General features: G+C 42.4%; 1 protein-coding gene across 13 annotated transcripts in view; it reads right to left on the bottom strand.

The window, feature by feature from the left end:
• The window catches only part of ALDH18A1 (aldehyde dehydrogenase 18 family member A1), a 38,488-nt gene that overhangs the window by 21,323 nt on the left and 3,539 nt on the right, over nt 1-13,626 (bottom strand). For 5 of the 13 annotated variants that reach the window (XM_040564242.1, XM_040564245.1, XM_040564246.1 and 2 more), the window contains exons 2-5: nt 8,119-8,242; nt 4,641-4,864; nt 2,906-3,055; nt 2,711-2,815 (exon numbers count right to left, since the gene is read on the bottom strand). In XM_040564242.1, coding sequence (XP_040420176.1) covers nt 2,711-2,815; nt 2,906-3,055; nt 4,641-4,864; nt 8,119-8,212 — 573 coding nt within the window. In that variant the 5' untranslated portion in view covers nt 8,213-8,242. Of the gene's footprint in view, nt 1-2,710; nt 2,816-2,905; nt 3,056-4,640; nt 4,865-8,118; nt 8,243-11,722; nt 11,907-13,626 lie in introns of those variants that run through there. The other 8 variants (XM_040564247.1, XM_040564251.1, XM_040564250.1 and 5 more) reach the window with 5 other exon arrangements.

The following is a 13,626-nucleotide window of genomic DNA, read 5'->3' as shown; positions in this document are numbered from 1 at the left end:
TCTTTCTGGAGTTTGTGCGTTTTTGCTCCTCCTTGCCAATAGATAGTTCCATTTCATAAATACTTAGCAAGACAATCCTGTATGAACTACTGCTTATGCTACAATAAGCCCCAAAAGTGGGACTGCAATGGAAATACAAGACAACAGTAAAGACTGTAGCATATAAAACATGGGGAAAAAAGCAAATCATAGAATATCCTGAGCCGGAAGGGACCCACAAGGATCATCGAATCCAACTCCTAGCTCCACGCAGGACCACCCAAAAATCAGACCATACATCTGAGAGTGTTGTCCAAATGCTTCTTGAACTCTGGAAGGCTCGGTGCCGTGACCTCTGCCGTGGGGAACCTGTCCCAGTACCTGACCACCCTCTCGGTGAAGAACCTTTTCCTATCACCCAACCTGACCCTCACAGCTCCATGCCATTCCCTTGGGTCCTGTCACTGTCACCAGAGAGCAAAGATCAGCGCCTGCCCCTCTGCTTCCCTCAGGTGGAAACTATATTCCACCATGAGGTCTCTCCTTAGCCTCCTCTTCCCTAGGCTGAACAAGCCAAAGGACCTCAAGTGCTCCTCATATGTCTTGCCCTCTAGACCCTTCACCAGCTTTGTAGCCCTCTTTTGGAAGATCTCTGTTAGTTTTGTGTCCTTCTTATATTGTGGTGCCCAAAACTGCACACAGTACTCAAGGTGAGGCCACACCTGCACAGAGCAGAGCAGGACAATCACTTCCCTTGAATTGCTAGCAATGCCGTGCTTGATGTACCTCAGGACATGGTTGGCCCTTTCGGCTTCCAGGGCAAACTGTTGACTCATATTCAACTTGCTGTTGACCAGAGTCCCCAGATCCCTTTCTGTGGGGCTGCTCTCCAGCCCCTCAGCCCCCAGTCTCTACATACAGTCAGGGTTGCCCCATCCCAGGTGCAGAATCTACCACTTGCTCTTGTTGAACTTCACGTGGTTGGTGATTGCCCAGCCCTCTAATTTGTCTAGATTTTTCTGCAAGACCTCTCTGCCCTCAAGGGAGTCGACAGCTCCTCCCAACTTAATGTCATCTGCAAACTTACTAAATATGCATTTGAGTCCTGCATCCAGACAATTTATAAAAATTTTAGAGAGAACTGGCCCTGAAATGGAGCTCTGTGGAACCCCACTACTGACCGGTCATCAGCCTGATGTAGCCCCATTTACTATAATCCTTTGAGCTCAAACTGTCAGCCAATTGCTCACCCACTGTACTATGTATTTATCTAACTGCATGCTGGACATTTTGTCCAGAAGGATACTATAAGAAACAGTATCAAAAGCTTTGCTGAAATTCAGAACTGGCCCTTGGTCAGCTAGGCGAGTGACATTGTCATAAAAGAAAATTATTGTCTGACACATCTGGTGGCCTTCTATGATGTGGTTACAGCGTTGTTGGATAGCAGAAGAGCAAATGATATCCTTTACCTGGACTTGTGCAAAGCATTTGACATTTGACACTGTTCCCCACGACATTCTTGACTCTGAATTGGAAAAGACGTTTATTTGATGGATGGACCACTCGGTGGGTAAGGAATTGGCTGGATGGTTGCACTCAAAGAGTTGCGGTCAACGGCCCAATGTCCAGGTGGAAATCGGTAATGCCTGGTGTTCCTCAGGGTCAGTATTGGGACCGGCACTGTTTAACGTCTTTGTCAGTGACAAGGACAGTGGGATCGAGTGCACCCTCAGCATATGTGCTGATGACACCAAGCTGTGTGGTGCAGTTAACACACTGGAGGGAAGGGATGCCATCCAGAGGGACCTTGACAGACTTGAGAGGTGGGCCTGTGCGAACCTCATGAGGTTCAACAAGGCCAAGTGCAAGGTCATGCATCTGGGCCGGGGCAATCCCAAGCACAAATACAGGCTGGGTGGAGAATGGATTGAAAACAGCCCTGAGGAGAAGCGCTTTGGGGTGATTGTTGACAAGAAGCTCAAGATGAGCCAGCAATGCGCACTTGCAGCCCAGAAAGCCAAGCATATCCTGGGCTGCATCAAAAGAAGTGTGGCCAGCAGGTGAAAGCAGGTGATTCTCCCCCTCTGCTCTGCTCTTGTGAGATCTCATCTAGAGTATTGTGTTCAGCTCTGGGGACCCCAGGACAGGAAGGACATGGACCTACTATCAGCGCGAGTCCAGAGGGGGGCCACAAGGATGGTCAAGGAGGAGCTGGAGCACCTCTCCTATGAAGGCTGGCTGAAGGAGTTGGGGTTGTTCAGCCTGGAGAAGAGAAGGCTCCGGGGAGACCTTACAGCAGCCTTCCGTTACTGAAAGGGGGCTACAGGAAAGCTGGGAAGGGACTCTTTGTCAGGGAGTGTAGTGATAGCACAAGGGGTATGGCTTTAAACTAAAAGAGGGTAGATTTAGATTAGATAAAAGGAAGAAATTCTTTATTATGGGGGTGGTGAGGCACTGGCACAGGCTGCCAAGAGAGGCTGTGGATGCCCCATCCCTGGAAGTGTTTAAGGCCAGGTTGGATGGGGCGTTGGGCAACCTGATCTAGTGGAGGGTGGCCCTGCCCATGGCAGGGGATTGGAATTAGTTAATCTTTAAGGTCCCTTCCAAACCAAACCGTTCTATGATTATGTTAGATGAACAGGACTTTCCTCTCATGAACCCATGCTGGCTAACAATGCCATCACTGACTGAAGTAGCAAGTCAGCCTAGGAAAGAAGGAATCCCTTACTTGAGCTGCACAGATGCTGTACTGTGTAAACATGGCTTCATACAGAGCCATTAGTCCACTCTGGCCAGCTGCTGCACAGGCTCGGGCCTCTAAGACTGGAATAGCCTACAAAGATAAAGAATAGCTGTTAGACAGTGACTTGAATATGTTCTACCCAACACTCAAGGAAAAGTGGGACTGCCACCAACCACTCACCATATCTTTTAGCTGACTCTGGCCTGAATGAAGTGCTTGCCTCACGCTCTGAGAAAGCAAGATCTCATGACGCAATCGCTGCTTTCCAAAAGCTACAGCACCACTGGTAACAATCATCATCTCTCGGCCCTGATTCTGCAGCATTGACACCTATAAGTACAGAGAACAAAATTAGGATGTAGAGTAAGATCATTGCTAGCCTGACAGTTCTGGGGTACTACAGCTATCACATGCTCACCAATTCCTGCTGACAGAAATATTCTGCTTATTCATGGATGCACAAAGCAAGACAACCACCCTCCTGTACACCTTCCTAATCGCTTAGGAACTATGTAAAAGACTGCATGCAATCCATAGCTTCTGCTAAACTTTATTTTCACACTACCAGTTTTTATGACAGAGTCATGCTTGAACCTTCACAATACACATTACATAGCAACACTTCCATGACCCTTGGCCCTCTACTTCCATTGTCATAGATAATGAAAGATAAAGCACAGAAAAGCCATATCCCCGACTTTCTTATTTACCATCCATTCCAAGAGCTTTTATTTTACTGTAGAGCTAACTCTGACAGTACAGCTTTTTACTGCTTCATCCAGACACATCTGGCCAAGTTACTTTCGAAGTCCTAAAGCTAAATGTCTTACAAGAATATAATGTGTTATGCGAACCTCACTTCCCATAGAAGACATATCCAATCCCCCAAAAATCCTCATTTCATTTTGCAGGACCAATCTGTTTGTTGATCCCATCAGCTTTTCCTACAAGTAATGAGGTTTCAGGATTTTTACTGGAAGAAATCTGCAAATGCTCAAGTAATCAAGAAGTTTTTACTTTTTCTACATAATTCATATACTTCAGTGCCACCTTCCCACAAGATCCAACCAGTGCCTAAGCCATGTCTTATCTGTTGCATAAAAAAAAACACCTCACTGTCAGAGTATCTCCTTCTGTGCTGGGTCTGACTGAGACAGAGTTAACCTTCTCCACAGAAGCCCATATGATACTGTTTTGGATTTGGAGACTAAAACAGTGTTGATAACACACCAGTGTTTTGGCTATTGCTGAATAGTGCTTCCAGAGCATCAAAGCTTTCTTTTTCCCTACTCTGCCCCATGCCAGCAAATAGGCTAGGGTGGGCAAGAAATTCAGAGGAGACACAGCTGGCACAGGTGACGTGAACCTGCCAAAGGGATATTCCATGCAATATAACATCATCCTCATAAATAAAACTAGGGTAACAAAAGATGAAAGAGCAGACGGTGAGGGAGGGAAGAAGCTGACGTTCCAAGCAGCCATTGTGCTGGGACTAGCTGGATGTCAGTCAGCTTGCGGGAGGTAGTAACAGATTGCCTTTGCATCACTTTTTTCTTTTCCCCTTTCCTTCATTTATTAAAATGCCTTTATTTCATTCCTTACATTTTCTTGCTCTTGTTCTTACAATTTTCTTATCACTGGTGGTGGGGGCTGGGAGAGGGAAGCAGAAAGCAAAAAAACATCTGTATGGGTGCTCAACTGCTGGCTGGAGTCAACCCGCCATACTTATTTATTTACTGAGTTACAAGGTGTATGCTACCACAGCACAAGGGGATGAAAAAGAGAAAGGCCAATACATTTCTTCTAAAGGTCATAACCGTTTTACGATTTTTTTTTCCTACAATCTCCTCTGCCATTCAACAGTCTCCAGGTGTCTGAAGTTAAAACAACCATTCCACTTCAGTTACAAAATTACCTGCTCCACAATAGATGCCAGCCTCCCAAGGGCCAAGCCACACTCATCTCCTCGAGTCACAACAGCACTACCCAGCTTCACTACAATCCGCTTTGCATGCTTCAGCTCACTGCGGTGTGCAAATGATTTGCCGTGTGCACGGCTGAGTGGCATGGTGATAAATGGGATGTTGCTCCAATAACGGATGGATTCATTCCTTAATCTTTGATTATGGCGAGGGATATCTGCAGTGAAAGAGAGAAGAGAAAAACAGTTTTAAGTGTTTCATTTAGACTTCTGAGTCCCTTAAGTCATGTAACATTTCCTCCCTTTCCAAGGCTATACCACAATACACACTTCTCAGTGACTCAAGCCATCTTTGAAGTCACTGAAATAAAGTGAGAATGAATAATTTCTGAGCAGCGCTAACTTTCGCTAAGGTATATAAAGCAATATCCCATGTGTTAGAGCTTTGACTCTGGGCATCTAGAAAAGCGAACTGAAGGACACTGTAAAAGAGCCCATACAGCTCACAACAAAAATAAACGTGGTAGCTTTAAAAATGCTCTCCTTTGCCATGCTTCGTTAGATACAGCTAGAGTTTTCCTCTACTGCAGAAAGCTAGAAAAGAAAAGAAATACACCTCTTACAGTCTGTAAGTCAGACACTTTCTCACATTGCTCAGCTGGGGGCAGCAGAAGGGGGATGATGGACGTAAGAACTGCTAGTCACCTTTCCACAGGATAAACAGGCATTGGAGGGAGCAGAAACGGTCACAGCACTACTGGGGTAAGATACAACAAGTGCAAGGCTTGCACCTCATTTAAGACAACGTGCAAGGGAATATTTCTCAGCAAAATCTGTGTTTTCAAAAAGCTGTCCAAGGACTGTAAGACAAACCAGTCTACTATCAGCAGCACAGCACATTAGGCAGAATAGTGACTGTTAAGGTACAAATCACAAGCAACAGTCTGGATACTTTCTAATTGACAAAGATGTTGACCCCCCCACACAAAGTCCCAAGGTAAGCTGAAGGCATGAAAGCAGATGGGAAGCACTTCCAATATACTTTGTAAAAAGTTTTGCAGAGCCAGTGAATTGTGTCTGAAGAGGGAGTGGTACAGATAAGATTATCTGCAAAGTGTGTGTAAAGGCATAAGGAGGAGTACGATAAGCAACATTACTTTAAAAATATTTTTTATGACATTGCCTTATTCTCCATCTATTTTTTTGCACAATACTGTTCAGAAACTGCATTAAACCAGTTCAACTGTTAGACAGTCTCAAATATTGTTACAGTAAAAAAAAAAAAAAGCAAGAATATTTCTGACATTATTACAAAAAAAAATGGTCCCAGAGTATAGCATAAATAGCCAAAAGTGCATCCTAGTCAAAAGATGGCACATATTCAGTCCTAAGCAATATCTGAAGATGTAGAGGCTTTTTTTGGTAAACAGTAAACTGAATCCTATGCCATGATCAGAGTTTATCTGATTTTATTTATTTGTTTGGTCTCTTTAATTTTGGTATTCTATAATAAAAAATAGATCCAATCATAATGTCAAGTGAGTATTCTGGATGTTACTTCTGCTGGAGTAAGACAGGAATTAACACAGTGCTACAGAAAAGAGAAACCTGGCATTTAACAATGTTTTAAATAATAAACCTATTTTGTTCGTTGTTCATTCATTTTTTGTACACAAAAAAGAAGCTTAAATAAATAATCCTGAGGGCTACGCCAACATGCCACATTTTTATATGAAGTAGAAAACAGAATTTGGAGATTAATTTCATTTGCCACTCATTTTCAGGAAGGAATAGTTGTGAACGTAAATAAAAGACTGTACTATGTATATATGGAAGAATAGGTAAAAGAGTCCAATTTAACTATTCTTTCAGTATTATACATTACTATGTAGTATTTGTCTATCCCACACGGTATGACCAGAAAGTAAAAACAATTTAAGTGTTTTCGGTTTTCTCAGCAAGAGCTCCAAGGTTTAGAAGCTTAAAAGAAGGCAGCTGTTGAGGGATAACCAGTATTTGAAGATAAATCACATTTTTCAGAGAGGCAAGATGAAAGGCAATGGTTCTGGAATGAGCAGAAGATTTCATTCATCTTTCATTAAGTCCTAATTGCTAACCTGGCTCTATCACAGTGTAAACCCGCTTTTAAAATTTATTTTACGCTACAGTGAGATGTGAAATCAGCTCTAATATTATATATGCAAAACATTTCTGATGATGTAAATCCACTAATTTGTTTCATATGCAATTAGGGAGAAATTGATATAGCCACCCTGTCAACATTTTGGACAAAACGGTTTCTAACCATTCTGTTTTTTCACATCCAGTACCTTATCTACCATTTCAGTTCCTTAAAAAAAGGGAAAACAAGTGAGACTTAAGTATGTGGCACTGCAGATCCTTTCGTGTAACCTGCGTGAGGCTTGTTTCCCAGGAGTAAAGATGCAGAATTTCAAAATACACACAAGCTGAACAGGATCACAACAGAAATACTGGAGAACAAAGGAAACCTGTGATAAATTCTCAATTCAGCCTTAGAATGCAACTGATGAAGTAACTAGAGTTGCTCCAATACCGAATACTGACTATTGTCAATGATAAGGAATAGTTTTCACAACATTAACTATGACTAGTTTACTGACTTTGGAAAATGTGGTATATTTAGAGATGCTACAAACGCGGAAGCCAACAGAGCTATATCTCAAAAAAAAAAAAAAAAAAAAAAGGATTTTTCATGATTTAATAATCCATATGAATATGCACAAAAGAGAACTGTTAACCCAATGAGAAATGAAAATCTTGCATGCATTGGTAACAAACAGTTAACATTTTTATTCCATAATATTCCAGATTCTGTCTTGATCTAGTAGAGTCAATCTATCCCTGCCTTCACTCTTTAGTTGTTTAGAGGTCTGAAATAGAGAATGGCCCTCTCAAGTCAGATTTTCATAACAGAACAGGGAACAACAATAAACTTGTCATATTCCTAACCACTATCTACAGGGCACTTATGTATTTATACTCAGGTTTCCTGAAAGCATGTTTCTACTTTTACCTAACCCAAAGAAATTTTAGCTTTACACCTTGCAATACCTGCCTTATTCAAGACATCTGCAGACTGAAAATGTAGATGGGGAGCAGGTATCATCAGACCACGTTTTCTATGAACATATCAGGTTATTTTAAAATATTTTTATATTTTAAAATAACAGAAACGCTTTTACAATGGGATTCTTTGCTTGAAATATGTCAGAATGAGAAATACAACCTCTGAAGACACTAGCTCCATAACAGTCAGTTAAGGAAGAAAGTAACAGTAAGAGTACAGCTTCACTTGCAGCTCACTCCAGAGGTTGTAAGTTTTGAATTATGTTAATGAGGTGATTTAACTTCCAACACAGAAAAAGCATAGACACGCCCAGACACATACTGACTAACATTATTAGAAACGTGTGCTTTCTCTCATACATACAGAAACGGGAAATGGCTGCGATGGCATGTGGTGGTAACACAAAGCACCATCCAGGGGAACGGACAAGAGGGCTCAGAGCAGCTCGACACAACATTTTGAGATGCCTTCTGCAAATCAAGGATATCTGTAAGTTAAAAGGAAGGGTGGGGGAGAAGGAAACTGGTTAAATATCAGTGAATTCCCATCTGTATTTCTCTCCTCCCCAACCAACCCACCCCCACAGAACTCTTCTTTGTCCTGTACAGTCTTAATGCAATTTCCCTGTGCAAGAGACAGCCCATTCTCCTCAGTCTCATACTGTGACTTAGAAGATCTGAAGGCTCCTGTTCCTTACCTGCTGGCAGAAGATTATTATTAAAGATGAAGGACAAAACAGAGTTCCCCAAGAAGGTAATAGACTATTAGTGAATGTACCTACAATGGAGAAAAGTTGTAACTTTGTCCATGAAGAAGCCTGGAGGAAAAAAACTGAAGACAAGTTGGATCATCTGTACACCTCACAAGAGAGCATCTACTCAGAGCATATAATTCTCATGAATCACAGACCTCTTCAGTGTAGAAGATATGCTGGTTCATTTTTCACTGATCACTACCAAATGGCAAGATATTAACCCCGATTACAAGTAAGGACACCAATTTCCAAGGTATTTGGCATTAGTTTACCTTGACTGAACTTTTAAGTTCTCAAGATACTTATAACCCTAAAGCCACTGGAGGGAGTACCCAGTAAGTGAGGGATACACAATAAGCAGTTCCCTATTACAGGTCTAAGTTGAAGTAATGCACCTAGTATCACAAAGGAAACAACGGTAATGAATATGAATCCAGTTATCCTGGATTGTGCCTTAGCCATGAAACCTCTCCTTCCCCTTTTATGAAATTTTGCTTCCTTCACTTGCTTTCAATCCATCCCTCTGCACCACTGGACCAGACAGGGCAAACAACATTGCACAAGCTGTGGCAGGGGAAGGTACTGAAGAGAAGACAGAGAGAGCTCATAGCAACTATATCAGAAAACTGCTGTTACACTTACCTTGACAAATACAGTGCCTGGCAGTTCTGGCCTACACATACCTGAACACTATGAACACTTGAAGTTGCTTAATTACCCTGTGTCAGTTTATCGTTACTATGCTTCATTACAATCCTTACCAAAGTATACACCTCTACATAAGACAAGGCATGCACCAGCAGGTAATGATTCTTCTGTTTTGGCTAGTAAAGATCAGACAGCATGGCATTTTAACTACATTAACCTTTCATGCCTCTCCAGTTCTGTATTTCACCTGAAATGGCAGCCTTGACCACTGGAAGGATGAGGCAGACAAAGGACTCAGAGCAGATGACAGAGCTGAGCAAGTAGTCAAAGATTCCTTCTCATAACAGAGCAAATTTAAAGGAGGTGGTGAATGGTACCAACCAGACATTCCCTGCTTGAACCCTCCAGAGGTCCTCTGTCACTTACCAGATAGTTCAGGCATGTGCCTCTGGGAGGTACAATTTCCACTGTCCAAATATCTGTCTGTTTGACCCTCCTACCTGGAAGTTCACCCTGCCATCCAGTGTCAGCCATTGTCTTCCCAGTAGGCTCTTAGTTTCGCCGATAGAGGATGCTCATAGTCCAACAGCTCCTGAAAACCCGGACTGGCAAAGGGCAGCTCTTTTATCCACCACTAAACCACGTCCCAAAGCACCACTAGACATCTCTGAAACACCTCCAGGGATGGCCACTCCAGCACCTCCCTGGGCAGCCCATTCCAATGCCCGACCATCCCTTCTGTGAAGAAATTTTTACCAATATCTGACCTAAACCTTCCCAGCACAACTTGAGGCCATTTTCCGTGTCCTATCATTTGTCAGCTGAGAAAAGAGACCAACACCCACCTCTCTACAACCTCCTTTCAGGGTAGGAGGGTCTCCCCTTAGCCTCCTTTTCTCCAGACTAAACACCCCCAGTTCCCTGAGGTTGCAGAACTACTCCTTTCTCTCCCCACACTGAGTCAGGGATTTAGAATTTATTTCAATGCTCACTTTCCATTCCAGCATCATTTACAGTATTTCCATACCAGGATTGTTTCCAATGTTCAGTAAGAAACAACAACAACAAAAAGCTAAAAAGTTAAAAATAAAACAAACAAAAAAAAAACATCCCACACCACTACCTCAAAAATTCTGCCTTAGAGGGTGGGGGGGTCCAATAAAAAGAAATGCAAAATGCATAATTTAGGTACAAAGCTCTAGCATTAACTTTAAATCTTTTTGCCATTGCTAAGAAAACCTAATCTCACCAAACTAGTCTCCAAAACAGTCTTTTAAAAATACCACTCTCATCATACCTTCAAGCCAAGAAAAGTTATCCTTATATTATCTCTCATAGATAGCATTACTATTGGCTAGTTTTTATGAAATTAGTAATTTCTAAGGAGCTATTAAGTAGCCCAATACATTTGGATTCTGTTCCAGACCAGTGTAAAGAGACTTAAGTCACCTTCCCTGGAAATCTGAAGTGGAATGGAGGTCTCAAATCCTAAAATTGGTGCCTTTAACAACAGCAATCTATGACACTGGATTTTTTTTTTCAGTCTGTTAGCTAAAAGTCCATGGGATGTCCACACCCATTTAATGCAAGTAGGTAAAATAAGTTTAAATAAACTTTTCACAGTTTTATATATAAAGGCCCATATCTCAATTAAGTGTTCAGGACATTCCACATATGAAAAAAAAAAAGAAAAAGAAACCATTTTCCTATAGAAAGAGTTATCCTGTACTACACTTAAGCAACAAAGCAGATGTAAATCAAGTTCCCAGGAAAAAAAACACGATTTTAATGAAGCAATTCTTTACCATAACACAAGAAAAAGTCCTCTGTAACATTTGGGGCTTTTTGTTATGTAAACAACTCTGTTAATTTACAAAGTAAAACTTCTGTAAAAAAGAAAAAAAAAATCTGCAACTCTTAGTCTAACTCAAAAACAAGAAACCCTCCCAGAGGGAAGCCATTTCAGGAGAACGAACTAAAATAAAGAAAAGCTTCAAATAACGTGTCTTTAGAACAGTTCACAAATAGCTCTGACCAGAACTCTACACACACAAAATTTATACACAGAGTTTATAGAAGTTTATACACAGAGAGGACACATATCATGCAATTCTTTTCTACCAAGAATCCATTCCAGCCGGACAGTGTGGTCACGACAGTCTGTAACCATTGCCACGTACAGCTGAATAAAAACCTGTCATGACCTGCAAAATCTGCTCTAATACTTTCAGCCTGAAGTACTGCAGAAGATAACGTCCACACAATTTCAGTATTGCTCTGTTTTGTTCTATCTCATATATAAACAGGCTAAGCAACACAGACAGCATTGTACAGCAACAGCACTGGAGACGGGACTAGAACCTCCAGCAGCCTGCCTGGAGAGAGGGCAAGCTAAGGAATGGAGCGATTCACACTACAGGCAAGCAGCAGATCCTGCTCAAGCACAGGCAGGATTTTAGCTTATCAAAACACAACAGCAGGCAAATTACTTGCTGCACAGTTATCAGTGACACCTACAGGTGCCAGCTCTTGTCTGAACACTTAGATCCACCTGGATCACCATACCTGTCCCCTGCTGCCAAAGCCGTGACACACCGCCCAGGAGAAGCAGCAGCCGCAGGGTGCCAGGAGGCAGACAAGACCAAGCTCCACGCAGGCTGCGGAAGGCAGAGGCGGCCGGCCTGGCGCAGCCAATCCCCGGCAGCACGAGCCACATCAGCGCGGCACCGACAGGCTGAAGGCCGGCCGCCAGCTGACGTAACCTCTGCGACTGCGGCTTCATCCCTCCCAGCAAACGTGCACACCTTCCCATCCCGCTGTCCCAGCAGATGATGTAATTCTACTCCACGTTGCAGCACAAAATCCAGGGCTTTACAGTTACAGCATTAACAACTGTTTTCTGTCTAGTCCCAGACCAGTCCAGACAGCCCTACCCATGGCACAGGCTGCCCAGGCAACTCCCCATCCAGCTTCCCTTGACCTCAGTTCTCCCTGTTCTCAGATGTTTGCACTCTGATGCAGACAGGAGATGAAAGGGTCTATGTAGCCAAACGTTTGAGAGTGGATTCACCTCCTTCAGCCCCTACCTTCTTTGTTTTCTCCACTGTGTCCCAAGCCTCTTCACTAGGGCAAGAGTGCTGGCTTTGCTCTTCATTTACCTCCCACGCCCTATTTGCATTCATTTCTGAATTAACGGAGAAAGCACTTGTCGCCACATTTCGCAAAAAACATAAATCCTACAGTTTCTCATCTTCAAAGGAATTACAAAATTCACAGCAGTTCTTCAGTTCAACTCAGATACTGGTTATACTTGCCTCCTGTCTGCACTTATTTTACCACCGTCGTATTCCTATTTTCCTACTGCAATAAACAAATTCCACCAGCACTAATTCTCATGTCGTTACAAGACAGTAAGTGGTGGGGGTTTCCCTGTCTTTGTATTTAGTTGTTTGTTTTGTTTGTCTGTTTAAATTCTCAGCACATCATCCTCTAGAATCAGGAAACAAACTCACCTGAAAGTCTCACATCCATGGAGAAAATTTCAAAGAGTGAACAATACTCAAGGGATGGGGAAGCTCACAACAACCTCCATGTCTCAAGAATTTATAGAAGACCAAACTCACAATTAGCTGACATTAAGATTTCACTGTCTCTATGGAAAGGAAAAGAAACTCCCCCCCCCCCCCCAATAAATATATGGACACCACTTTGTTAGAAGGCTATCTGAAGATTTCCACTTTACTAGAAGTGGAATTTGTTTTCATCATAGCACACATATGCCCTGCTTCGCCTTCTCCCCACTACAGTTATTAGCAAAGGTAAAGAATCCTGACATGTACAAATGTAGAATACAGACAGCACCAGAATGATGGTGACTCAGACACAAGAGAAGAGGCAGAACAGCAATTAGCGAGGCCAATGTATCATAGCATAACATAGAAAAAAAATTAGCTGCTAAGCCTTCAATTTGATTTTTAAACACATAACAAGAAACAGGAATGCCCTTATTTTAGATTGATCTGACCACATTTTAGCACACGCAACTCCTTTGAACTGTGCTTCTAAATAAAAAGCAACAGGTTCCCCTCAACGCCTTCAGCTACTGAAGAGCTGCTTTTGCTCTTCACACACTGAAATAAAGGAAGAATTGGTATGATTGGTATGGTATTGGTTTGGTAATTTCCTTTACCAAACAAAACTGAGTGCTTTTACAGAAGGATGCTTGTTAACAGCAAAGAATCCTAGATTTCCTGCCTGATGAGCGGTAATTTACTTCAGCGTACAGCAAACGCATAAGGAAGTCAGCAATGAAAAACTGGTTTCAGATAGTTAAGGGTAGTGAACACTGAGAAATCTCAAGAAGAGTTCCATCTTCAAAAAAAAAAAGCCAAAGAACCATCCTGGCGGTGGTAACAGTATGCGTAGGCCGGCATGCTACAGTCCACCTTCAGTCCTAGGTACAATTGCTA

Source organism: Cygnus olor, chromosome 7 (genome assembly GCF_009769625.2).
Source record: "Cygnus olor isolate bCygOlo1 chromosome 7, bCygOlo1.pri.v2, whole genome shotgun sequence".
In the NCBI taxonomy this organism is placed as follows: Eukaryota; Metazoa; Chordata; class Aves; order Anseriformes; family Anatidae; genus Cygnus; species Cygnus olor.
Note: the sequence above shows the minus strand (reverse complement) of the source record. Positions and strands in the feature narration are given on the sequence as shown.